Raw genomic sequence first — 27,536 nt, forward strand, 5'->3', positions numbered from 1 at the left:
AAAATAAACAACTGTAAGGGGTGGGGAAAGGAGGGGCAGGGTCCAGAACTGCTGTTGTGTGGTGTCTGCCTGCCCCCTGCTGGGGAGCTGAGACATGCGCATCTCAGAAGGATGGGGGGCACTGGCTTCCTGGCTAAGGTTTCTCCCAGAACAATAGGGACTGACCCTATTGTGTGGGAAGGATAGCAGATGGTACCAGAGAAGGAAACATCCATGCACCCTTGAAAGGCACGCAGGACAAAGGTAGACTGCTGGATTGGGGCCCAGGTATTGCCCCTGTCTGGGCTACTGCTCCCACATTCAGGAACCAGACCTGGTGGGTGAGGACATGTCCCTCCTGCCAAGTTAATAGCTTCCTCCTCCAGTCAGGAATATAGCTCTGTACCTGCGGTAGCTCCTGCTCAGACTGCCTGTCAAAACTAGCCTGCAGTTCAGGCTTAAGGAGCATGGTCACAGGAAGGTGGGGTTTCAGAGCACCCCTGAGGGGCTTCCCCTCTCCCCAGAATTCCATGATGAAGGCCTATATGTTTGTAGGTGTGCTGGTCATGATGGGCTTCACAGTGGGAAAGGGTAAGTGGGACACGGGGGCAGGGAAGGAGGGGTGACTGAGTCCAGGGAGGGGATGGCTCTGGATGAGCGGGCTCCCTGCAGGGCAGGGAACTTGGAGTGAGCCAACACGGCCATTTCTCCTGTCTTCCACTTCCCCAGCTCTTGTTGCTGAAGTCCGGACCTGCCACCTCTGCCTCTTAGAAGATCCTACTATAGGATGCGTTTTAGGCTCAGAGAAGTGCACGATCAGCAGCTCATGCCCATGCGTGGGGATCAGCATCTTTCATAGTGAGTCAAGTCCTAGGAAGGGGCTACTGGTAGGGCAGCCCATGGCTTGGTCTCCTCTTGTACATGAAGGCTGCTTGGGGCCTGAGGTCTAAGGAGATGGAGGATCCTGGAGGGGGAGGGGTCTGGGCTTCTGTGGAGCCAGTTAAGCTAATTTTTCTGGCGCCTTCTGATGGAGTCTGGGATAGGAATTGGGTCTGGGTGAGGGATCGCGGAGTCTGTGAAAGGGGTGCCAGGTTTGGGGACTATGGGAGGCAGCAGTGGTTGTTAGCTGTCCCCTCTCTTCCAGATACCAAGGTTCGCTTCTTAATCCGGGGCTGTGGACAGCACAAGTCTTACCGGTGCCAAGAAAAACACCCCACCTACCTCCCAGAGTACTGGTACTACTCCCAGTGCTGCCAGTATGATTACTGCAACTCCTGGTACAGCCCCCAGCTCCAGAGCTCTGTCCCTGAGGCCCCTGAGGGGTCCCTGGCCCTGCCCCTGTCTGAGTCCCAGATCCAGTGGTTCTGCCAAGCCCTGAACCTCTCACTGCCCCTACCCAGCTTCCATGCTGAGAAGGAGCCTTCTGAAGGCCTGGACCCCCTGGCTGTCCTGCCCCTGAATCTGAGTTTGTCCATTGCTGACCTGCGCCGCATATACTGGTTCCTCAACAATTCAGGACTTTTGGTTCTTCCCTGGGCTAGGCTGTGACGTCTTACCCTTCCCAGATTTCACTCTGGTCCAGCGTCTCTCCCCTGACACCCCAGCATCATGTACTGCCCTCTCAGAACACTCACACTTTCTGGTCTGTGAGTTCTCAGTCTTCCTTTCCTTTGTACTTCCATCGTCTATATGGTTTTGGTTTAGTTTCCTCCCCAAAAAGCAGTTGGCACTGCACCCAGTGCCCTTCGTCCACCTAGAAAATAATCTCAAATGTGAATTCTGCCTAGGCTGACCTGGGAAAGGCACAGTGGTTTCCTCATCCCTTTCCTATCATCTGAGTGGGATCATCCCCCCCCACCCCCCATCTTCCTGATCCCCTCTCAATCTGGCTATTTCCACCCCTACACTTGTCTCTAAAACCTTGTGCCAGACTGACCTTGCATCAAGACGGGTGAGAGGCGGACTTTGTGCAGATTTCCTGACTGGGCACTCTGGTGTTCCTACCTCACTGTCTCCACCACCCTCACTCCCGCCTGGTCTCCTGCTTCCTTTTCTCATCTCTTGTCCCCATCTTTGACTTCCACAGCCCCACTTCACGTCCCTGAGTCCTGACACCCACTTGCACAGAATCCCAGGGAGAGGAGAAGATCTGTCCTCTGCTCCACATTCTCCAGTTTCCCTCCACAATAAACAAACTGGGCTAAGTCTGTGTCACATTGTTTATGGGGTCAGGCTCAGGTGTGGGCAGGTGTAAACAGGTTAAAGAAAGTTAACTGGGTGTGGGGTTCAAACAGGGTTGCAGAGCCCTGCCCACTCCACTTGGCCTTTGTGGTTCCTCATGGCCTGCCGCAAAGAGCCCACATCCATCCCACCCTCTGCTCAGCTAGAGATCAAAGTATGAGGATTGTGACTCCTGCCAGCCTTAAACATACCCTACAAAACCTAGAAAGTTAAACCTGGGTGATGTCAGGTTTTTCCACATAAGAAAGGAGGAAATACTCAACCATGAAAACTCAAGAGCAAACCAGAGGGCCCAGGTCTGCATCTCAGAGTTAACCTGGAGCTGAGGCACCTGCGTTCCTGCCTATTCTCAGTTCTTTTCAGGATCCTGGGAGCCAGGACCCCCTCTGTGAGGGCCTAGGTGGAGGGGGTGGGAGAGTACAGAGAGCACACAGGTGGGGCTGCAGTGGTAGGGTCTTTCATTTTGAAAAACCGCAAGCATGCAGAAAGCAACCTTCCCCATACATTCAATAAACACTGGACACACTGCTCTGAGCCAGGCCCAGTATTAAGCAGCAAGACTTGCAGATGAGTACAGCCAGGTGTCCACCCTTCTGAATCTCACAACCCAGTGCTGGGATTATGAAACTTTTTTCTGAAAAGTAGTGCAGCTCTGTGGCTGGGAGGCCCAATCCCAGCTCTTCTGCCACTTAAGTAAGTTGGTCTCTGTGCCGAATTTTGGTCACCTGTCAAGTAGGGATAGTGCCTCAGGATTGAGAGAATGTGTGTCAACGTGTGCACAGAGATAGAAGTTAATGGACTCAAAAATAGACACGCCTTAGAGGCAAACATACACACAGATTTTGGTCTATTTAGTTTTAAACCTTTTTGGCCATACAGATGTTTGCGCACCATAAGGTGGGTTTTTGTAAACTACACACCTGTGTTACCACTCCCTGAGTTAGCATAAAGGCTTTTATCAGCACCCAAAGCTGCCTTCATGCACCCTCCTAGACCCTCCTAAAATTCAGGGGTAGCCACTGTCCTGAATTTTGTCTGTGTGCTTGATAGAAACGACATCACAGCATACACTCTTCCTACACAACATTTTGCATGTATGTTAATAGATTTTTGTGGCCCCTTTAATGGCTTGTGCTCTGGTGGGAGAAACCATTTGTTTCTAGGTCAGGAAGCAGTTGGAGGTACAAAGAGAGGTACAAGCCACTGTGTCCCTCTCTTGCCGCCCCACTTTACCCCGTGACCTCTGACTTCAGCATAAGTCAAGGGCCCAGGTTTACACAGCTCCAGCAAGTCAAACTGGAAGACAGCCTCAGAGGATGAGAAACCCAAGGCCCGAAACTGAGGAGTAACTTAACCATGGTCCTTGAAAAGGGAAGTTGAGCCTGGGGTCAGAGAGGCCACTAGGCCTTGCATCTCTTCACAGAGCTCCTTCCCCACCCTCTCCTCCCTGGGACTGGTTCTCTTACAGCTCCACTCCTACCAACACACCCCCATGAACCTCCCTACCAGTCCCCATCCAGCTCTGGGTCTGACAGCACTTCTGAGGATGTCCACCACCCTTCTGGTCTTCAACATAGGAGGGCTTGCAGTTCCTCTTCACCTCTTTGTGCTGAGAGCTGAATCAGAGACAGTGGGGCAGGGCAGGAGCAGAGCTCCGCAGAGCTGGGAGCCACTTACCTGCCCCTGACGGGGCACTCAGGCAGTACCACCTCCCTCAGCCTCCACATCCACCAGAAGAGAGAGACAAATCAAACAGTTTGCACACCTATTTATTTTGGAGGAACAGCTGGGGACTTTGGACAAGAGAGGACCATGGTGGGAAAAGAAGCAAAGCAGGGCAAAGGGGCATCCTTGAGGTGGGAACAGACAGGAGGAAAGATGTCAGACTGAGGCCTTGAAGGAAAACTCCAGAGAATTCTGGAGAGGGAGCCTAGGGAAGGGGCAGAGTGGGTATAGGGGTGTTGAGGGGCGTCAACCAAGAGACAGATAGGACTGGGGTCCAGTAGCTGCTGCTGAGGGCGGCAGGGAGGGCTGGTGGGTGGGGATGGACATTGTTCTGGCTGCCCCCAGGTGGAAATCAGGAGGATGGCTGGAAATTGGCCGGTTTTTACTCCAGAGGTCTCTATGGAAGTTCTAAGGACCATATTTTATTCTGTTCTGAGGGTTATTGCAGAAATTCCGGAAGCAGCATCGAGAGAATATCTAGAAGCCCAGCACTGGAGGAGTGTGGGTGTACGAGCGATCACTCATCTGCTCCTTGCTGCGGCAGTCACTCACCACGATCTCCGAACCACTGTCTGGGGAGGGACGGCAGCAATCAGCGACACAGAGTTCCCAGGTAAAGCCCCGAATCCTCCCATCCCCTCACCCCACATGGACTTACCATCACTGCCCCCACACCCTGCCCTGGACCGCCAAAATGCAACAATTCCTGGAAATGGACAGGCCAGCGAGTGCCAGGGAGTCACCAGCCATGAACTCTGTGGAAGTTTCCCAGGGAAGGTTGGTGGGAAAGAGCCATTCGAGATACAGTGACATCTGGAATGGGGTGAATTGGGACTTGTGGAGCAAAGTGAGGAGAACCAGCACTTCAGGCGGGACCATGTAAGAAAAAGTTGGGAGATGTATTGGAGGTCAGATTGCAGACAGGAGGTGTTTGTCATTTATTTTATGGATCAAAAGTAAGAGAAGAGAAAAAAAAAAAAGTAAGAGAAGATGAGGGACTTCCCTGGTGGCACAGTGGTTAAGAATCCGCCTGCCAATGCAGGGAACATGGGTTCGATCCCTGGTCCAGGAAGATTCCACATGCCGTGGAGCAACTAAGCCCGTGCGCTGCACCACAACTGCTGAGCCTGCGCTCTGGAGCCCACGGGCCACAACTATTGAAGCCGGAGCACCCTAGAGGCCGTGCTCCGCAACAAGAGAAGCCACTGCAACGAGAAGCCCGCGCACCGCAACAAAGAATAGCCCCCGCTCGCAGCAACTGGAGAAAGCCCTCGCGCAGCAACAAAGACCCAACGCAGCCGAAAATAAATAAATAAAATATAAATAAATTTATATTAAAAAAAGTAGAAGAGGATATCTCTGCTGCTATTGTATATATGAGAGAGGGGAAATCTTTGTGCCCATGTACGGGGATGTTCACTGCTGCCCTGCTTGAGAGAGTGAAAACTTAGAAGCAACCTAAAGGTCCATCAGTAGGGGGATGGATAAATCAACTCTGACATGCCCATGCCGTGGAATACCATGCAGCAGGACAGGAAGCTGGTTACAAACTGATACGGAAACATCCCCCATAACTGTTAAGTTTGAAAAACAACTGCAGAACAGTGCTTACAGTAGTATGGTACTGTTTGTGGAGGAAAAAAAGAGGTGAAAAGGAGTAAACAGCATATTTGTATAGGGTGGGATGTGCACAAAAGGTCACAGAAAGGATAATAAAGGCAATTTAAAAAATGGTTTTCTCTTATTCATGCCTGAGAGCTGGGTGAATTGGGCCAGGAGTGGGAGGGAGACTTTTCTTGAATACTCTGATATGGAACCACATCTATGCATCAGCTGTTTCAAAAAGTATAATGAAAGGATTTGAATGAAGGCAGCTTTGTACAGCAGTTCTCAAGAGCACCATCTCTGGAACCACCACAAACTGTGGCTCAGCCTCTAGGAGACTTATGTAAGGTACTGACCTCTCTGCACCTCTGTTTCCACGTCTGTAAAATGGGGATAACAATGCCTACCTTGGAGGGTTGTAAGTGCTTAGAACAGTGCCGGGTACAGAGTCTGTGTTATGTGTTTATTATTTATTATTGAAAAAGGTGAGGGATCAAGTGGAAGAGCAGGCTTGAGGAACTGGGAATGTAGTCAATTTCCAGCAAGTTGAAAATGAGGTGGAGATATCCAGAGGGCAATTTGACATTACAGTTTGGCCTAACGTTCAGTTTTAGGAGGATGCAGTATGTGCCTGCTGGGTGAAGCCAAGCAAGCAGATAAAATCCTCTGGGACAGTAAAGAGGAAGAGAGCTAAGGACCAAACTTTGGGGAACGTGAACTGTTAAGGGTCAAGACTTAGCGAAGACCCAGTTAAAGGCAAGACTCAGTGAAGGAGACTGGAAAGAAGCAGTGGAAGATGTAGAAGAGTGGTGCTGGCAGGAACTACTGCTGACAGATGGGGAGAAGGCAGCTTGAAGAAAGGCCAGTAGATTTGGTGATCCCCAGGGTCCCCTACAAGGCTGGGTGCTATGAGGAGGGTTAGCCGAGAAGGGGAGGGGAGTAGAAGTGGAGATGGGGAGTGGCTCTAAAGGAAAGGAAAGAGAGAGAGTGGTGGAACAGTGTCTTAGAGTTGTGGGAACCAGTATTAGGGTGCAGCTTAGAAGGCTGGTAGAGACTCAGTTCGGGAATGGGCTGGGCCCACGACGAAAGGGAGAAGGCAGCTTACTGTTCTCTATGAGCAGAGTCATGCAGCTGCTGCCCTTTGGGGCGAGGCAGATGTCAGATCCCAGAAGGCATCCCAACTCCTTGGTCTCCAAGAGGCATCGATAGCAGCTTAGGTATTTATTTAAATGAATCTGAGGAAGGGGTTCTTGATCATAACGCTCAAACTCACCTAGAATACAGAGAAGCACTGACCCCAAACCCACCTAATTCCCAGACTGGCCAATCTCACTGTTCCCTCCTACCTCCCCATCTCAGAAAACCATGAAATCACCAATTCTTTAATGAACCATCTGGCTTAATCTAACATCAGAAGCTTTCGTTCTCATTAAAAATCTCCATTCTCTGCTCTTTTACCTCCTGAAATGAGGAACTCATTCATTCACTCATTTATTCATATATTTGAGGGGCTAACGTGCCCAGCACTCTACAAGCCTCTAACTTTTAAAGGTTAGGCCAAGGCAGTCCATTACAACTTTTGGCAGCCCTGTTAGGACAGTTCTTCCTTTGTGACTTGGTTTCACTGTCCCCACCCAACCCCCAGACTCTTTTGAATACGCTTTCTTAATCTATAATGTTCAGAAGTGAAAACATCAGGGTGCATCATCACAGGACAGGAAGAATCTCAGCTTTGTGTAGACAGGAGACATCAAGCAGCCCAAGGCCACATTCTTTGTTTGGTGGTTCTCTCACTGAACAGACTCATATTAAACTTTGTCCACCAAAGCCCTCCCCAACTGCATTCCTATTCACCTCCCTCCTCCTCTGATCCCAGGCCCAGACCACATGTTGATGAGTCCCCAGACCCAGCAGAGCACTTGGTGTAAGGCAGATGCTTAGCAAACACTTTGGATCTTGTTTCTGTGTCAATGGTGCTTTGCAGCCAAGTGAGGTTATCAGGCTGGATTCAGCCTTGTTCTACACTGTGGATCCTGAGGCTGTCATCTGGCATGTTCTCCCAACCCTCCCTATTCTGTATTGTCCTCAGATTCTAAGAGGTTCCCTTTAGTATCTCCATTCAGGTCACTGCTGTTGAATGAGATAGCCCTGGGGTAATCACCAGAAATCTCCCTCAGAGTGAACATCAGTACATTATCAGTCCCCAGGCATTATCCCACCAAGCCCACCCATCCCATCTTTCTTCCTGCCTGGGTTTACCTGAATCTCCTTGGCAGATGTACCCAGACATCTATCCAGGGTTTCCCTATCCAGCAGGATAGGAGACCCGTCTGACCCCGTAGAGCCACTTACCAAACGCCAAGCTCATCAGGACCAGCATTATTAAGAGGACCATGTACAGGGCTTGGGGGGGGCCCAGATTCCGGCTACCTGCAGGGCCCGCCATAACATGCATGACTGCCCACCAGCCTCCAGTTTGGCCTTATATTGGTGGAAGAGAAGGTGGCGCAGACGAAGGGGAGAGGCAACATCCTTTGGGGGTGGAAATCAGTGCCTGAACAGCCAGAGGGACAGAGCGTCCTCACCCACGGCCATTCTGGGGTCTAACATACTGGCATGGGGACAAGGACCCAGCAACAGGGGAATGAGAGGGGAAACTTCTTTCATATTAATTCAACAGACATTCATTCAATCACTGCATCAGGTGTTGGGGATACAATATTGCACAAAGTCACTACCCCCACAGAGTACACCATCTAGTACGGGAGACAAGTCAACGGACAATGAAGGGGGAGGGGCGGGGAGCGCGGGCAGAGTGCTTCCAGGGAGAACTTGGGCAATGGAAAGTACTGACCCAAGGAGTTTCATTAGAGCAGTAACAAGATGAATTTATATTTGTAAAAGATTTCTGAGGCCAGAAAACCACTTAGGAAGCTATTCCTGAGCCCAGTCACAAGATGGCGGCCTGGTCTAGCAGAAGAGAGGGAAGCCGCGAAGTGAACGAATCTGAGCTGCATTTAGAAGAAAGCCTGGACAGATTTGGACTTAGACTGAATGTGAGGTGAGGGAAGGGGGATAGGCTTGCAAAAGGGGGTAATTGTGACACCATTTTCCAAGATGAGAAACACGTGTCAGAAATCCCAAAGCGAGGACACCTGAGTCGCCAATGACCGTTCTCGGCCCAGTACCCCCTGTGGGTTCCGGTAAGTCAGAGCCTTTCCCTACGCCCGACTTTTCCGGCCCCGCCTCAGCTCAGCTGCAGGTCGGTGGATCTGATCTCCGGCGCCCACAGGCTCCGGCGCTGTGCGCTCGCTCTCCGCGCCTGGCTGCACCTCAGAGATTTTGGGAAGACGCGAAGGCGGCCCCCAGCCCAAGCTCAGCTCTTGGCCGGGCGGCTGGGGAGGGCGCGCCCGGCGTCGGGACCCAGGCATCCGGCCCTGTCAGACACCCAGAGCACTACGCGGCTTCCCCGGAACGTCGCACTGTGGCGCTAACATCCCTCCCCACACCCGGATTCTGGAGACCACACAGCAAGCAATGAGCGGCCGCGAACTGGCTCCAGGCGCCCCATCCACTTCCCCCGCCGGGGGCCTGCTGGGCCCACCATGCCTGCTCCGTCGGCATCTCGCCAGGTCCGTCTCTCTGTGAGAGACACAGGGTTTTTGCTTTAAGGGTCGGTGGGCTAGGGGAAGTCCTCGGCTTCCAGGAACGGACCACCTGCTCCAACTTCCAGTCTGAAGATTTGGGGCCGGGCCCTGCCCGAGGGTTCCCTGCTGTGTTCCCAACACTATCCAAGAATCATCCGGTCTCGGGGTGCTGATGCGGAAGATGGGAAGAAACTGACGGAGACACGCCAAGAAAGGCGGACGCGAAAGAAGCAATACGAGAGGAAAACACACGCCACTGCGCGCACCCCAAGAGCCTTGGGATAATAAAAATAAGAGAATTATTTTAGAGAAAAGTCAAGAGTAATGGAGAACTGGGGAGGAGCACCTGGGACCGATATAAATGTTGGTTGAATGAGGGACAAAGTGATAGACGAAAAGAATTAGACAGCGGGGGCTGCTTTTGAAGCAAAGTGGGCAAAGGAGAAGCAGAAGGGAATTTCACAGCGCCCTTTGACTCCCTCTCTCGAATATAAGCTCCTTGGAGGCTTATGGTGACGGGCTCCTTGGAGGCTTTCCTGGGGTGAAGAGGCGGGGCTTTGCAACTGTCGTCCTGGTGAAAACAGCGGCTGGAGAAATCCACGCTGAGGGCCCCTCCCCCCGGACAAGGGATACCTGAGGGTAAGCAGCCAAATTACCAAACAAAGCAGGTCGGGCCTTAGTACAGAACGCTGCAGTTAGAGGAAGAATCGGGGTGAACGAGGGGCGGAGCTATGGATGATTGGGCCGGGCGAAAGCCAGGTTCTGTTAGGGGAGTGGCCGCGACAGAGCAGTCTGGAGAGGAACTACAGAGGGGATCTTTAATCAGAATAGAAATGAATGAAAAAATGAATGACTGGGCTCCTGAGGGAGCTGGGAAGGGTTGGTGATTGGATGGATGGTTGGATAGGGACCTGGCTATCCCCGACGCCTGGGCCCCCCACTCTCTGGAGCCTTTCACCCTCGGGGCCCTCATTCACTTGTGACAGTGCGAGAAACACATGCCCCTCCTGGGGACATGGAGCAAACCCTCAACCCAGACACTCAGTTCAGAGCCGAGTCCAGCACCTCACACTGGGAGCAGCGCAGGGTGGCGCCTGGGCCAATGAGACATGGTAAGATAAGGGGTGGCCCAGCCCGGGGCCCACTTCTTCCCAGGTTTCCTGTCCAGTTGCTAGCTCTCCTTTTCCCCAGCCTCCATCCCCTCTCCCAGTTTGCCTAGCAACTCTGGGATGCCTGGGTGTCCAGGCCTCACCTGGTGCCCACTACAGCAAGAGTCAGAGCCTCAGCAGATGTGGTGTCTGCATCTCAGCTGGTCTTCTCCCGAGGCTGCTAGAACCCTGATAAATAGAGTGAGGAGTGGATATGGGGGAGCTGGTCCCACCCCGGGGGCGGGGGTGTGAGCCTTATCAGATAGGGAGTAATCTGAGGGGGTAGACTGAGACTCCTTGGTGGCGCGGTGCAGAATTCAAATTTTGAGCCTCACTTCTCCCCACCCATTTCAGGTATCCATGCGCCCCTCACGGCATCCACTGTTCTCTATAGTATGTGCAGGAAGAAGGGGGAGGGAGACGTGGTTGTAGAGGCAGGTCAACAGAGTCCCTGATGGCCATGGCCAGGAAGAGGGAGTCCTTTGTGTCTAGGGTGTGAGATGTGGGGCACCCCGTGTTTGCATTTAAGGAGGTTCCCTTAGCTGAACAAAGACTTGGGTTTCCAGGGGGCTAACTGTCCTGATGGCTCTGGAAGGCAAGGTTCAGAATCATGCAGCTGGTTCCCACAGCTTCACGCTCCATACTTCCCACCCTGTTTGCTCCCTAGGGCAGAACAGAGGAGAGGGGTGCCAGTATCAGCTCTCCGGTATTTGCTAAAGGTGGAACACTCTGGAGCTGTGGCCACCTCTTCTCTTTTAACCCCAAATAGGAAGCATCATGTCAACTGACAAGTCTCAGATCACTCCTTTCAGCGGAGACTCAGTGTATCTCCCTTTAAGGAGCTGCTGAGCTGGTTAGGGCAGACAGCCTCTGCCCCAGGCATTGCAGGGGAGCTCTGTGCTTTGAGGTTGGAGAAGACACTGAAATTAACCAGAGGCTGTATCCAGGACCTCAGAATATGGTCCACCTTAAGTATCTTGTTCAAAATGGTGGACCCAGGGTGGTAAACCTAGGGGTATTTCATCTGGAAAAGAGGTTTCCAAGGGAAGAAGGTGGCCAGGGTACAAACTGATGGGTGGGAAAGGGACTCATTCTGTTCTGTGAGGTCCAAGGATTGGAAATAGAATGGAAGTTATAGGGAACCAATTTCCTCAAGTTCAAACTAAGAATATTCTAACAGCTGTCCAGAAAGGCAAAGTATGGCTCTGGGAAGACCCGAGTCCTTGGCACCTGCTCCTTGGTCCCCGGCAGGCCCTGTGTTTGTTGAATTGCAAAGAGGGTGTGAAGAGAGAGACTTGACATGGTGAGGAGGGTGTGCAGGGTTTGCTGCATAAGACATGGGGAGCAGGCCGTTTGCCTCACTCCCCACGGAAAGAGCAAGAGCTAAGCAAGGAAAACTGGAAGGACTGATGGTGAGACCATGCAGGCTGGACCTGGAAATCTGTAGAATCGCTGAGTAGGTGAAAATCAGGAGCTAGAGAGTATTTTGTAAACAACAAAGCCATGAGTTGTGAGCGACAGGAGGCAAACTTGGTCTGCTGGGCTGGTCGTATGCAGGAAGGCCTAGGCAGGCTGCACAGTGGTGATAGTACTAGGCATGCCAGGGAAGGGTGAGGACTGGGGACCCACTGCACAAGGATAGCTCGTGCTATTGCCTGAGGCGACAGCAGAGATGGGGAGGGTTAAACTGGCTGTCCGGAGTTGGGGTTTCTCAAAGCCCAGCCCTTTGGAGCTTCGACTCTCCCCACTCCCAACCCTGGCTTCCTGGACACCTGGGAAGTCACAAAATTAGCCAGCCAGTAGAAAAAATATTTTTATTAATTATTAGGAATAATCCATTCATTTAATGCAGGGAGTGTGTTGGGGAAGGTTAGGTACTGCCGGATGGATGAGGGGAAACGTGCAAGAGGAACAGTGAGAAGGGGGATGGTCTCACCGCTTGCCACAAACTATAAACAGCAAAATAAACACAGAGGATAACAAGTAATAGGGTCCTTCCTCGTGTCTCCTCCCATCCGTTCTTCCAGAATGAGTCCCAGTGTGGTCCCTAGAGGTGCCAGGGCATCTGGAAGTTCTGGGCCGGGAGTGGGGTACAGTGTGTGGCTTCGAAGTTGTGCAGATGCTTCTGAGCCTGAGGGGAGAGGGCGGGACAGGTGGGGTACAGAACACAGACACCCTCCGAACCCACTACCCACTCTACAAAAGCTGCTACTTCCAATGCTTACAGGGTACCCCTGTCCCCAAGCCCCACACGTGCCCCCTGGCCATTCAGGCACCCTCTTCCTGCTTCCCACCCCTTAGCTCACCAGAAACAAAGCCAGCTGCCGCCTTCCTTCTGGACTCATGTCCTCCCCTGCAGAGAGGAGGTGCTCAAACACGGGCCACGCATCTGGATATTCACCCCCTTCCTGGGCTCTTCCCAACCCCTCCTCCTGCCCCAGGACTCCTTACCCACGCTCCAGGGGAATTCAGGCCCGTGTTCTGCCTGGTAGGACTGGAGGACGGACAGGCACCAGTCCTCCTCCACCTCCCATCGGCTGTAAATCGAGGCTGGTCATGGAGAGAGAGGAGTGCCCATCAGCAACCTGGTTTTGCCAGGCCCCCAACCAAAGCCCTCACCAGATCCCCTTTCACCTTCCTCCAGCTGTGAGGAGGCCTCCAGCCACTGCCTCACCGCTTGAAGACCCTCCTCCGCCATCACACGGGGATACCTATGGAGGCAGTGCCGGGACAAGAGGTCAAGACCCAGTTCTCTTCACTCGTCATCCCCAAACCTTCTCCCCTGTCTCCCCGCGCTGGTGTCAGTACACACACATATGTGCGTATGTGCGTACACACACCCTGGCTCTCACCGATGCTGCAGGAGCTTCAGCAGGAGGTCATTGCCTCGGTTAGACATGATGTCCTCAGGAACCCTGGGGGTGAGAAGAATGTACACTGGAGGGGCTGGAGGTTGGGGAGGAAGGTTCTGGATACCTGGTTTTCTGGTGGGCAGAGGGAGGAGGGGCAACTCCCTGGCTGTCTCTGGGATCCAGGAGGGCAGAAGTTCCCAGGCACTCACGTGGTAGTGATGATCTCATCCTTGGTTCTGCGGATCAGCAGCACAGGGCCCTGGTACCTTCAGAGGACAGCATAGTGGAGAGGGAGAGCTCAGAGGGGGAGACAGGTGACAACTGGCCACCCCACCCCTGCACTGGCTGCATTCTTACCCCTGCTACAGCAGGGCCCCCTGGGCTAGCCCTTCACCCAGGGGTGAGAGTCAGAATACTTAAGAATGGGCATGGCTCAAAGTCAGGCCTTGCTGGGAGGTCCCTGCTGGGCCAGGCATGAACCGACTGGTTGCCAGATCGTGAGAAGGTCCAGGGTCCCAGGGAAGCTGGGAGGGGTCGGGCCTGCCGTGGTGGTGGCGAGGCCACTAGGAAATGTGGGGCAGTGGCTTGTACTTGTACTTTGGTACTAATTTCAGCATTTGAACACCCAGTAGCATCTCTACAGGGGGTGAGGTGGGGGAAGGGTGTTCTACGCTGGACACTGGCCCGCCCTCACCTGCACAGCTGCTCTGCGTTGTTTAGATTGAGATGCTGCCTCACAGTCCTGGTCACCAGGCCCCCTAAAGTGAGAGCAATGTGAAAGGACAGCAGAGACAAAGCCCCTGCTCAACACCGAGGTCCCCACTGTTCATGGAGATAGAAAACTGAGGTCCCCAGACAGGGGAGTCCTCCTGCTTCTCAACAATGGGGTGACCTACTCCCCACCCACAGAAAGGGGAACCATCTCCAGTTAGAACATCTCCCAGTTCCAGCCCACCTCTTTCCTGAAGGGCAAGCCTGGGAGCTGCACTCACTCCAGCTGTCTGGCATGACCTTCAAGGCCAAGGGCACCAGGTCATCAAAGGAGGCATCCAGGATCACGGCACTAATGTCTGGGTAGGACATGGCTGCCCACGTAGCTGGTACCAGGACAGGGAAGAAGGGTGAGGACCAAGGGCAGGCCCACCACCCCTACCCTTGTCCCACGGATCCTACAGGCTGACCCCATCCTGCCTACTAAGTGAGCCCCAGGTCTCTCCTTAACCCCTCACTTCACTCAGCCAGGGCTCTGCCGGAGACGACGGAGAGAGAACAGTGAAATGCACTGAAGACAATACCAGAGGAGACATTTACTCCCTGACGTCACCACCCCAGGACCCCAGTCCACTCCTTTTAATAATCGGGCACAAGGGTGGAGGGAAATGTGAAGTGTACGCGAAAAAGGAGAGCTTCTTCCAGACGCACTCAGAGATCCCACCCCCGTCCCACCTCTCCTCCTTGAGGCCTCCACCCCGCTCCTGGGCCACCAGTGCATGTCCCCACCTCCCCTGGGGGGACACAGAGATGGTTTGAATGTGCCTACAGTAGGGGGGGAGGAGGGAGGCTGGTACCAGTGAAACCGCCGATGGACCAGGCATAGATGATGATGTCCTGGGGCTGGAAGCCCAGGCGGTGGATGGCAAACTGGACCACCACATCCATGGCGTTGGCCTCGTTCTGTGGGAACGGCACCCCCTGCAGGAAGAAGGGCAAAGGCAGGAATGGGTCAGCACAAAAGGCCGCTTGCCCATCGCCCCCCAACCTCCCAGCAGGGACCCTTCCTGCAGCTACGCTGCAACAGACAGCGAAGATGGAGCTGCAGCTCTGAACAGACAATTCAGAGCGCTTCTCTAATGGAAGAATAAACGCCTGTCAGTGGCACTAAAAAAAAAAAAAGAATAGGGCAGTGGGAGGGGCTGTTCTCTCTAGAAACCAGTCGTTTACAGCAAGATCCACTGCCTCCCCTCCTGCCAAGCCCCCAGGGTGAGAGGAGGAGGCTTGCAGCTCCCTGCCCTTGGTGCCCAGGTCACAGGTGAGTGGGAGACCCTACAGAAACATATAACCCCTTTCCCTAACGCCAGTGGCTGACCAGAGGGAGACAGACCATAACTCAGAAAAAGAAGGGATTTCAGAGAAGGTCTCACCGTGCTTCCAGCAAAGCCGGGATGATTCCAGCCCAGGACTGAATATCCAGCTGTAACACAGGGGGAAGAAGGGCTGGGACCTCATGGTCCACGCCCCCCCCCCACTCTCTGCCCCCAGCTCTGGGGGAAGGAGCAGAAGGACACTGGAGTTCTAAACACCCAACTCAAAAGGCAAAGAACTCCAAGCCTTCCCAGAATGGGAAGATGACAAAAAGGTTCTGAGGCAGCAGAAGGGAGAGAGATGTGATTGTTGGGTCCGGGGAACAGAACAAAGAGCATAATAAGGTTAGGGACACAGCCCTAGGGGAAGGATGCAAGGTTAGCAAAGCAAGTGGGGAGCAGACTTTTCCCCAAAGGCAGGGGTCTCAAACCTCACCCAGAGAAAGTGGTTAGGCCCTGGGAGGTCATATCCATGTGGGAAGGTGGGGACATTCCATTCCAAGGGGCAGAGATAAGAGGGCTGAGCCATAGGCCTACCTTCCAGAGGTGTGGAGACGCAGCCCACTTCATAGAAGCCCGCGTTCCCCTCACAGCAGATCACCTATAGGGGAAGCAGGAAGGAGCCAAGCTGGGACCAAAAATCCCACTAGCGGCAGGGAGGGCAGCCTGTGGGAGCTTTGTAGGAAAGAGGAAAGGGCACGTTTCCTGTTCTCTCCAAGGAGAACAGAAACTTCTCATTTCACAAGTCCGTAAAGTGAGAGGCAAAGTGGATGCAAATGCTTAGTAAACTGGGCCCTTAGAGGAAGAGGAATGATCCAACTTGAAATGCTCAACCCCCCAGCACAGTGTCCACTCTTCCTTGGAAGACTGCCAGGTGGCCATCTCTCAGGAATGGGATTATGGATTTTTTTTTCCTTTCTAGTTTTGGGGTCCTTTTTTTCTGTGACTGTTTCTTTCGTGTGGTATGCCAATCGCTTTCCCTCTCCCTCTCGGGCTCCAGAATTATGGTCAGATAAACTCTACTGGTGCCCCAAGCCAAAGCTCAGGGATGGTGGGGCCTGGGTAGACCCTCAGGGCATCTGGGCAGCGATGGGACTAGAACCCAGCACCCAGCGCTGCTGGCTTAGTGCTCCTTCCAGGGCTGCTTCATGGGCGCAGGAGATTTTAGAGCCAGGTTGCCTGGGCTCAAATCCCAGCTCTCCCACTCACTAACTGTGTGACCTGGAAAAGCAATTCTGTGCCTCTGTTTCATCATCTGTAAAATGGGCTAATATAAATGGTACCTATCTTACAGGGCTGTTGTGAGGCTCAAACATATGCCCTGCATGTGGTAAGTGCTAAGTGGTGACTATTACGATGATGACGTTTTGGTCCTTGCGTGTCAACTCCTCCATCTATTTCCCTATCACAGGGATTTCCTACATCAAGAGGTCTTTAGGGCGGAGCTGGGAGATGGGATTATCCCCACTGTGCTTCCTTAGGGCTGCTGTAGAACTGAGATCTCTAGAACCTCCACTGCCCTCCCCACACTCTACCTTTGGGCTCCCTGTGCCCTCTCACCAGCTTCTGTCCCTGGGGCTCAGCTCTCCCTCGCCGGTCCACAAACATGGTGTCAATCTCATTGCCGTCGCAGGCCTGCAGCTTTGCCCGGCGCCCGTTACACTGAGTGGGGGAGATGCAATGGCCAAGTTGGAGGGGCAGGAGGCCACATTCCTGGGTGGGGGAAGAAGGGCTGTGCGGGGGGGGGGTCAGGGGCAAGGGAGCCTTACCTCTTCCACCAGCCGGGCCTGCCCTTGCAGCAGCACAGGCATGAGGGCCTTCTGGAGCAGGTACACAGAGCCCGGATACAGCATCCGGCGCCCCAGGGTGTGTGCCACCAGATAGCTGTGGGGAACACGGGGTTAATGAACCTCCAACACAGTGGAGCCCAGGGACCATCCCAACCCAAGCACTCAGAGACTCTGGGGCCGGCTTCACCTTTGACCTTCACAGCTTCGTTTGCCTCTTTCAGGACTTAACGAAACAATATATGCACCAATTTTTCAAACTTTTGTTTGTTTGATTTTTGGCTGTGCCACGTGGCTTGTGGGATCTTAGTTCCCCGACCAGGGATTGAACCCATGCCCTCGGCAGTGAAAGTGTGGAGTCCTAACCACGGGACCGCCAGGGAAGTCCCTCCCTTTTCAAACTTTTTTTACTGCAACCTTTTTTTTTTTTTTTTGTGCTGTACGCGGGCCTCTCACTGTTGTGGCCTCTCCCGTTGCGGAGCACAGGCTCCGGACACGCAGACTCAGTGGCCACGGCTCATGGGCCCAGCCGCTCCGTGGCATGTGGGATCTTCCCGGACCAGGGCACGAACCCGTGTCCCCTGCATTGGCAGGCGGACTCTCAACCACTGTGCCACCAGGGAAGCCCTACTGCAACCTTTTTAAAATACTTTATATTGTGGCCTAGTACACATATATGCACATATTAACATTGAAAGTTTTATGAGATAATACTTTCTGTATACTGATATAAGTAAAAGCAAACTAATTAACAATTATGATTCTGTTAATGTATTTATTTAGGTCCCCAAATAAATAATACTGTTCATTGCGATATGCCCGGTATCTGCCATGTAGTAGGTGCCAAGAGCCTCGCAAAAAGTACTCCGGGGCTTAATAAATATTTCTTGCACAAATACACTAATCTAGACACAAAAGATGCAGTAGGCGGCTTCCCTGGTGGCGCAGTGGCCAAGAATCCACCTGCCAATGCAGGGGACACGGGTTCGAGCCCTGGTCTAGGAAGATCCCACATGCTGTGGAGCAACTAAGCCCATGCGCCATAACTACTGAGCCTGCGCTCTAGAGCCTGCGTGCCACAACTACTGAAGCCCATGTGCCTAGAGCCCGTGCTCTGCAACAAGAGAAGCCACCACAATGAGCAGCCCGCGCACCACAACGAAGAGTAGCCCCCGTTCTCCGCAACTAGAGAAAGCCCGCGCGCAGCAACGAAGACCCAACGCAGCCAAAAATCAATAAATAAATCGAAAAAAGAGATGTGATAGGTGCTGTTCCTGAAAAAGATGGTTAACCACTTCCAGTTAATCCCGAAGTAGGATTTGTCCCCAGAACAACATTGTACAACCCCGTCCAGCATCCCCCCTCAAAACCTCAAACTTGCCTCGCCCCTCTGATCAATCAGCACACAGTCAACAACTGACCACTAAGTCCATCCACTTCCTTGGTATCCTCCAACCTGCCTCCTAGGCCCCAGCAACAGAAAACTCCCACACTGGCCGCGCCGCTGTGGTCACTGTTGTCGTTTCAGACATCACCAGCACCCACAACCACGATTTCCTTAGGTTCCACCTCATGCTCTCAGGCACCCAGGCAAGGTGGAAGCCCTTCAGAATATGTTAAATCTCACCAACTCTATGAGGCAGGTTGTTCATGGACGCAGAAGTTGGAGCTGCCTCGAAGTGGAAAAACCAAGGAGCAGCGGGACCAGGATAGGGCCGCAGCTGCCATCAGACCGTGCTGCAGCTAAGGCTGTGTGTCCCCGCCCCACCCATAACCTCACCCTTCCCTCTCAGCCTCACTGAAAGAGCTGCTGTGTCAGACAGAACTGTGTTAATATCCCAGCTCTTCATGCACCACCTGTGAGACTATGGATCTCTCTGAACCTCTTTTTTTCACACACAGATGTGGATAAAAACTAAATACTTTGCTACAAATAATACAATGTACATGGCAGTAAGCCCAATAAATGACAGTCAGCTAACAGCGGAGCGCCCTGTCCTGGGGCCTCTGCACCCTATGTTCCCTCTACCCCAGCTGGCCTCTCTTCCCTGCTGCTTCGCACCTGGTGATCTGACAAGGCAGCTTCTTGACTCGGTTGAGGAAGGTGTCTGCAGTCCCCCGGTGCAGGGGCTCCGGGCGGAGCAGGGCCACACCCCAGCGGGAAGGCCCCCCCCGGGACTCCTTCCTGAGGAATGGAAAGATGCAGGGGAGGATGGGGTCAGGAGAGCAAGCTGCGCGTCTGAGGTCTGTAGGATGGTGGGTGCAGGAATGAGGAGATGGCGCTGGATGGCGGGCCCTAGACCCCAAGAAGGGGTGGAGGTGGGGGACAGAGCAGGCATGGAGCGAAAGAGCCGGGGCCTCACCGGCTGCTGGGCTCTTCCCAGTGGAAGTCGACTGGCCAGCTCCCGAAGTCAAAGTTGTACTTGGCGAGCTGCCTCTGTGGTGGGCGGAGAGAGATGGGGGAGGGGATGAAAAGGGGAGTCGTGGGGATGCCCGCCTACCCACCCTCAACACTCCCACCATCCAGGGGACCGGCCCCCACCCATCATGGGGAGACAAGCAGAGGTCAACACCCTCCGGTCCGCAGATGGAAAGTTCTGCCGGGGCCAGAAAAGCCAGGCTAGAGAGGATGCCCTATCAGGTATCAACTCTGGCCTGTTTGCCCGCATCCAGAAGAGGAACCTAACACTCTTCGCTTTTCTAAAATCTAAGACTGACTCACCCCCAGGAGGGGGCGCTGGAGGTGCTGGAGCTTCTGAGGGAGGAGGTGGGGAGCCTGTTGGCTGGTCACGCTCCCTTCCCCACCTAGGTTCTTTACACGATTCTATCTTGAAGGATCAAAATGTCTAGTGAGAGGGAAGGAGAGAAGTCACACCCACGGTAGCCCCTTTGCACCTGGGCCACCACTTGAATCAAGGCCTCTCTGACTGTTCCATCCTCACGGGCACCTCCCTTCCCTCGACTCCTGCAGCCACGGGCTGCTGATGCCACCCAGACCATCTGTGCCTTCGGTTACCCCACTGAGTCAGTCCACGTGCTTTTTTTTTTTTTTTTTTTGCTGTACACGAGCCCCTCACTGTTGTGGCCTCTCCCATTGCGGAGCACAGGCTCCGGACGCACAGGCCCAGCGGCCATGGCTCACGGGCCCAGCCGCTCCACGGCATGTGGGATCTTCCCGGACCGGGGCACGAACCCGCATCCCCTGCATCGGCAGGCGGACGCTCAACCACTGCGCCACCACGGAAGCCCAGTCCACATGCTTTTTGAGGGCAGTGAGAGTTGTGTCTTCCACTCTGCTGTATTTCTTCCCCCGCCCCCAGAGCTCCCAGCACTTTGAGAATAGTTTATTTTCTGTCACAGACATTTTTTTTGACATTTACAAAAATAACTGGACTAAGAAAGAGCAATAGAAAAATTCTACAAAAATGTAAATGGAAAAACAAAACAAAATGAAGGGAAGCAAATTTTAGGCAAGCTCTGTTTGGACCTGGACCCAAACACAGGCTTAGTCACTTCCTTGCTCTATGACTCTGCTTGGGTCTTGTAACCTCTTTTTGCCTCTGTTTCCTCAGACATAAAAATAAGGGTAATAGGGCTTCCCTGGTGGCGCAGCGGTTGAGAGTCTGCCTGTCGATGCAGGGGACACGGGTTCAGGCCTTGGTCCAGGAAGATCCCACATGCCGCGGAGCGGCTGGGCCCGTGAGCCATGGCTGCTGAGCCTGTGCTCCACAACGGGAGAGGCCCATGTACGCAAAAAAAAAAAAAAAATAAGGGTAATAATGCCACCTCACGCCATTGCTGTGAGGATTAGAAAGGGTGTACGCAAAATGCGTCAGACAGCGGCATGGTGGAACATCTTTACGCAGCTCCATAAGTGGAGGTGTGGAGCAAACAGCAATACGATGATGGTGGTCAGAGCTGTTTGATCCCAGAAACCCCTGTGTAACAGGAGAGAGCTTTATAGGGCCCCAAAGCCCCTTCTCAGAGATAATCACACTCCAGCACTGGCTGGGCTGGCACGACTCCAAGGACACTCTGCCCTAGCTTTTCTCCCTCCTGGCACCACACTGTGCTCTTGGGCACAAGGGTGGACATACCTGCCTGTCTTGTCCCATCCCTGAACAAAACTAGCACACTGTTCAACGCACACGGCAAAAATAAACAAACATTTACAGAATGAGCTGTTGTGATAGAGAGGAGACCTCCTTCTAAGAAACACTGTGAATGTTTCCACATCTAGGCAATTCTTGCAGATGGAGGGTGGAGGATTATTCTAGTGGGATATTCCACCAGAAGTGGTAGGGGGGAAAAATTCCTCAGGGGGACAGTTCCCTTGTGGAGGGGAGAAGGGATCCAGCCATGTGCAAGCAAACGCCCAGCGTGGCGGGTGGCAAAACACATCTCCCTGCTCAGGCAGAAGCTGGGCCGGTGCTCTGCGGAGGCAGTTGAGGGTCTCACCTTGTTTTCTGCAGACCGGTTCCTGTGTGTTGCCTCCAAGATGGTGATGAACTGCCGGTACTGGGGGTTGGTCCAGCGGCCGATGCCTGGTGGAGAGAGGATAGGAAACTGTGTTAGGAAAACTGGGAAGCAAGACAAGTAAGTTTCAGGAAGGGAATCCGAGATGGGCAAGAAGTGAGAGGAAAAGGAACAGAGGGCCCCGGATCTGGGGAAATAGGAGACCTGGGCCGACGCCCCTCCTCCATATCCAGTGGCCGGCAAGGGCATTCTTCCCCTCCCTAACTTCTCCAGTTTGTTTCTTCCTAGACTATAGACCTTCCACCCTCCAGAATGTTCATTCTTCCCAGTCTTAAAACACTGTCACGTGCCCTCAGGCTTCACTCTTGCTAACACTGGGTTTCTCTCCTTTTCCCTCCTCCCTTCTCCAATGCTACCTTTCCAACTCTTTTCTGCATATTCTAACTCCCTGCATCTGGCTTCACGGCTCTTGCTCTTGCCCCATATTACTTCCTCACTCACTGCATCCGAGTCCCCTTCCTGTCCTCATTCTTCCTCTCTCTCTCTCTCTTTTTTTTTTAGTAAATTTATTTGTTTATTTTTTGCTGAGTTGGGTCTTCCTTGCTGCGTGCAGGCTTTCTCTAGCTGCGGCGAGCGGGGGCTACTCTTTGTTGTGGTGCGCGGGCTTCTCATTGTGGTGGCTTCTCTTGCTGCGGAGCACGGGCTCTAGGCGGGCAGGCTTCAGCAGTTGTGGCACGCGGGCTCAGTAGCTGTGGCGCACGGGCTTAGTTGCTCTGCGGCATGTGGGATCTTCCCAGACCAGGGCTCAAACCCGTGTCCCCTGCCTTGGCAGGCGGATTCTTAACCACTGCGCCACCAGGGAAGTCCCCCCATTCTCTTTTAACTGTGCCACTCAGCACTCTTCCCATACATCAAGATTCCTTTCTCCTGTTTCCTGGGTCCATCTTTGCCTCCTTCCAATTCCTGGGCTGCTCCTCCCCTGCCTCCCTTCTTCTGTCTCTGAATTGAAAGTCATTCTCAACACTGAGCCCTTTTCTCTCTTTGCTTGGCCCCTCAGCGATCGCATCTGCTCTCCCTTCACTGCTGAGGAATCTCAAGCCCTGACTTCTCTGCTCCCACTGACCCGACAGGTGTCATGCGCCAGGCACTGTTCCGACATGGGAGTGACAGCAGGAAACGAGACACACAGGTCCCAGCCCTCAAAGAGCTGGCATTTTGGTTGGGGATGGGGTGGGGCTGGAGAAAGACAATAAATGAGTAAACAAGAAAATTTCAGAGGGATAAGGGCTATAAAGAAAATAAAACCAGAATGAACTTGAACGCTATGTATCATCAAGGGTAGAGCCCCCAAACAATACTGAGAATGAAACAAGCTGCACAGTGATTTGGATAGAGTGATGTCATTTGTGCAAAAATGTAAAATGCGTCCCCCAAAATGCTCTATTTTGTCTATACTTATCATATTGCACAGATTCTAAGGTTCATATTTTTTTTTCACATTTGAAAACTGAAATCGGTATGCATTTACAACTCATAGCAGCTTTGATGTGATGGAATGAGGTCTCTATTTTGTAAAAGTATAAAAATATGGACTAGGGAAAAATAAACACACCAGATGACAATGGTTATTTCTGGGGAAAGAGAAACATGGGGCTGAGGAAGATTCCAATGGAAACGCCAACCCTGTAATGCTTTAGTATTTTATTGACAAAAGGTATTTGAAGCAGTAGCACAAAACATAAGCATTTTAGTTCTTTCTGATATTTTGTTTTATGGACTTATCTGTACTTAATTTCTCCCCCAAATTAAAAATAAATAAAATGTAAAATTAAGACAAAACTGAGGAGTGGGAGTGACTTTCAGATAGGGTGGTCAGGGAGGGCCTCTCGGAGCAGGGAGCCCAGCGCCATGGGCAGAAGGTCCTCACCCCGGACTGGACCCAACGGCAGCCGTCCAGCTCCTGACCCCACCACTCCCTTCTTAGGCATCCCCCTCACCTGGTTTTCATCAAGTACACCCACCAGAGGGCACTGATTTGGTTTGTCTCTTCAATTTTTAAATTGTGAGATAATAACATATGTCCATAAAACATACATTCAGTTTAAAGAATACAAACATTCATGTGCCGATCACCCAGGTCAAGAAAGAGCACAAAGCCACCTCCCACCAGGAGTCCTCCCCAGCCTGTTCCCGCCCCCTCCCAGGTTATCACTCTCCTGACTTTCAAGATAACCAAGACTGTGTTTTTCTTTAGTGTTTTGCCACTTATATATGCATCCCTTTTGAACTTTATGTAAATGGAAACATACTGCATAAATTATTTGGTGTCCAGCTTCTTTCATTCAACATTATATCTGTGGGGGACTTCCCTGGTGGCGCAGTAGTTAAGAATCCACCTGCCAATGCAGGGGACACAGGTTCAAGCCCTGGTCCGGGAAGATCCCACATGCCGCGGAGCAACTAAGCCCATGCGCCACAACTACTGAGCCTGCATGCCGCTGCAACTACTGAAGCCCGCACGCCTAGAGCCCATGCTCCGCAACAAGAGAAGCCAGCGCAATGAGAAGCCTGCGCACCGCAACAAAGAGTAGCCCCGGCTCTCTGCAACTAGAGAAAGCCCGCGTGTAGCAACGAAGACCCAATGCAGCCAAAGAAAACCCAAAAACATTATATCTGTGAGATTCATCTGTGTAGCTGGGTGTAACTCTGGCTTGTTCATCTGCCTTGCTCTCTGGTGTTCTCTTGTAGGACTATAACCTCTAATGTATTTATCCATCCTGCTATTAGGGGCCATGGAGTCCACTTAAGGATTAACACAAACATACACATGGATATATGTGGAACTGTTGTAGGGTATATGCATCTTTTCTAGATAATAGCAAACCTTTCTGCTAATTATCTGTTCATATTTACAACTCAACCCCTTTAAGGAAAAGATCATGTCTCGGCCATTAATTACTTCCCTTCAAGGGCCCAGCACCGAACTATATTTGCAAAGGTACTTAATGAATATTTACTCAGTGATGGATAGATCCAAGCCGGTCTCCGTCTCCACCTACCTCGGAGGCAGGCCACTCCTGCCAGCAGGAGAAGCAGTGTCCCAGCATAGTGAGAAAGTGGCACCACTTTGGACAAACTCAAGTAACCTGGTGGGGGAGAGGGATTCTATGAGAAGCTTTCCCCACTGGCCCTCAGCTCCTCTTCGCAGTTCAGCCCCAGCCTCCCCCCCACACCCTCTTTTGGGGACAGCCACACCCTCAGAGGAAGAAGACACCTGATGGAAGAGGGAAGCCAAGCCATCCTCATCACAGGTCCCCTTTCCTCATTAGGGGATTGGCTCAGCTGCGAATGACCTGCCCGTTTCCTGTCCCACCACCTTTGAAACCACACTGACCTTTCCTGTATAAGTAGAAGAAGGCGAAGGGAGAGGAGTAGTAAGAGATGGACCAGAAGACTGAAGCCTGTAGCAGAAAGACAGGGACAAGCAATCAATACACACACACACACACACACACACACACACACACACACACACACACACACACACACACACACACACACACACACACACACACACACACACACACACACACACACACACACACACACACACACACACACACACACACACACCCCGGTCTGCCATTTCCAGGCCTTGGCTCTGAGCAAAGTGGATAACGTGAGGGATATCATATCAAGTACCTATTCTGTGCATGACACCATGCACACAGTAGGTGCTCAATTATTTGTTGAAGGCAGTGTGTCAGAGCATAACAGAGGCTTGGAAAACTAGGTACAGCTTCTAGTTTCTTCCCCTAATCATCTCCGGACATAATTTCATCACATTTAAAGGCCAGTCTCTCTTTCTACTCAAGTTAATCAAGCCTTTTCAATCAGCCCTGCTCAGGACAGCCCCTGGCCTGGTCCCCAAGAGATGCACAAATGTCACCATCGGAACCTTGCCAGAGAGAACAGCTGTCTCTGCAGCCAAAGAGGCTAGATGCCAGGGAGGACAGGTCACTGGGGACTGCAGGACTCCGCACCTGCAGATGGTCCCAAGAGTAAACGCAGCTTCCTCATGGCTCAGGCTGCCCCAGAGACAGCAGTGCACATGCCAAAGGAGAGTACCAAGTATGTGCGCTTGAGAGCTATCTCTGTGTGTGTGCGTGTGCGTGTGCGTGTGTGTGTGTTGGAGATGTCTGCTGCAGAGCCCAGAGCATCCCCCACCCCCAGGGGCACTGCCCTGTCCTAGTCTGGGGAGAAGAAAGTTCAGGAGGGCAGCTGGGTCTGAAAAGATGCAACAGTCCCAGATGCCAGGGCAGACATACCAGTGCCAGGATGCTGTCGGCATGTTTCTCGAGGGCACGGGGCTGATAGTACGTATCCTGCCAAAACAGATGGCCGAATTAAGGATGCTGCTCATTGACAAGTCCCCCACCTTCCCTTTTAGAGGCCTTGATGTGTGTCCTCTGGCTCTAGCCCCCCGAGTCATCTCTCCTAGGACATCTCTGGCTCTGTAGGAAGCCCCTTTTCCCCACCCTGACTCAGAAGCTGATTTCCTACTCCAGACCCTGAGAACAAACACAGGGCACTGGACTTGGAAGCAAAGTGAAAGCAGCATTGGACGACTTTTGCTCTTTTTCACAACCCAGTTTCAAATGGGTTGTGTGCCTATGGGGACAGAGGTAGAGAAGGAAAGACATCATGACAACTTTAAGAGGGAAAGAAGAGCATTGGAAATGAGAGTCGTCTGATTAAGGAAGAGAATGTGGCTGGCGGTGGGCAGTTTGTAGAGGGCAATGAACATAATCTGAGACCACCGATAAAAAGAGAACATTTAGGGACACAGCCTACCACCACCCAGGTTTTCATAAACGCAGTGATCCTGGGGTCTCCAAGGTAGGCTGCGGGTGGGGTGGGGGAGAGCGGACGTATGATATGTTGAAGAAGTCATTTTGAAATTCAAGGCCAGGGAAGATAAACGGAACCGGGTGAGGCACTGAGTAAGAGGAAATCGAGAGTTTGATGGCAAAATCATCCAGCTCCTGAATCCGCGCAGGGTCTCTTCCAGGACTTAAGAGTCAATTGGGACCGGCATGAAGCAAGACGGGCAGGGTTGAGGGGTCGCGAGAGGAAAAAAGCAAGGAGTGGCAGTCGGAATGAGAAAGCACTGGATAACAGCGATACAGCAGGCGACCAGTCCACAGGCGTGACTTTAACCGAGGAAGCACAAAGAGAGCAGACTTTGCGGACAACTAGCTTGACAAGCAGGCTCCCCCGATTTCCAATAATGGGCGCTTCTGGAGAGCAAAGGCCGCAAAGGGGTTTGGGCCATACTATGTTTTTAACCAGGGGAGAGCTCGACTCACCCAGGAGCTGGAAGGGGGGTTAGTGACTGAAGTTGGAGTCCCAGGGACGCTGGACGGGGCCCTTTCAGAGTCCCTTTCCCGGTAGATCTTGTAGAGCCGGGGTCCTAGGACGCAGCTCAGCAGCTTCGCCATGGCCCCGGCCCGGGGCGCTGCTCCTTCAGCAGCAGGTCCCCCTGCTGGCCCCGCCCTCCCCCGGACCCTAAGGTGTTGCGTGCCCTTGACGTCAGCACGTACCGGCTCCGCCTTGCGCGGAGTTGAGATATTTTCAGCGCCCTTTCAGCATGGATTCTTGTAGTTGGAGCTACGGGAACTGCAATAGTCAGAAATTAGTTGGAGGCGTTTGGATCGCGGAGAGTTAGAATATTATCAGACATAGTTAAGTCACTGCTTTCTACCCCTTAATATTGGCAGACTCTCGAGCGACAGTGTGAAAGAGGGGTTAAGGAGCGTTTGACAAGAGCAACAAAAAAGGTATCTAGGAACACGTCTAATGAAAGAAATGCAAGATTTTACGAAGGAAATTACAAAAATTACTGAAAGAGGTAAACAAAGGCTTGAGTAAATGGAGAGCTACGCCATGGTCATGGATAGGAAGACTCAGTATTGTTAAGATGTGTGAAATACTG

At 52.5% G+C, this 27,536-nt stretch overlaps 2 protein-coding genes across 3 annotated transcripts; one reads left to right on the forward strand and one right to left on the reverse strand.

The window, feature by feature from the left end:
* Nucleotides 1-446: 446 nt before the first annotated feature.
* Nucleotides 447-1,527, forward strand: LOC309827849 (lymphocyte antigen 6 complex locus protein G5b-like; the record flags this gene model as incomplete). Its single annotated transcript, XM_082662729.1, has 3 exons — nt 447-570; nt 709-837; nt 1,124-1,527. 3 exons carry the CDS (start codon nt 447-449, stop codon nt 1,525-1,527), a joined length of 657 nt encoding a protein of 218 aa, XP_082518855.1.
* A 10,723-nt stretch (nt 1,528-12,250) lies between these two features.
* Nucleotides 12,251-27,095, reverse strand: ABHD16A (abhydrolase domain containing 16A, phospholipase). Of its 2 annotated transcripts, XM_082663954.1 has the most exons (20): nt 26,911-27,095; nt 25,870-25,926; nt 24,936-25,002; nt 24,601-24,687; nt 21,524-21,609; nt 19,429-19,502; nt 19,128-19,250; nt 17,048-17,162; nt 16,839-16,940; nt 15,816-15,879; nt 15,339-15,388; nt 14,766-14,889; nt 14,190-14,294; nt 13,892-13,955; nt 13,407-13,463; nt 13,198-13,260; nt 12,980-13,056; nt 12,797-12,895; nt 12,652-12,698; nt 12,251-12,476 (listed from the first exon to the last, which is right to left on the reverse strand). In XM_082663954.1, exons 1-20 carry the CDS (start codon nt 27,040-27,042, stop codon nt 12,393-12,395), a joined length of 1,677 nt encoding a protein of 558 aa, XP_082520080.1. In that variant the 5' UTR covers nt 27,043-27,095; the 3' UTR covers nt 12,251-12,392. The 2 variants fall into 2 exon arrangements, with proteins under 2 accessions (XP_082520080.1, XP_082520081.1); XM_082663955.1 differs by lacking the exons at nt 21,524-21,609; nt 24,601-24,687; nt 24,936-25,002; nt 25,870-25,926; nt 26,911-27,095 and adding an exon at nt 19,788-19,833.
* Nucleotides 27,096-27,536: the final 441 nt, after the last annotated feature.

Source organism: Grampus griseus, assembly GCF_964374135.1.
Source record: "Grampus griseus genome assembly, chromosome: 10".
In the NCBI taxonomy this organism is placed as follows: Eukaryota; Metazoa; Chordata; class Mammalia; order Artiodactyla; family Delphinidae; genus Grampus; species Grampus griseus.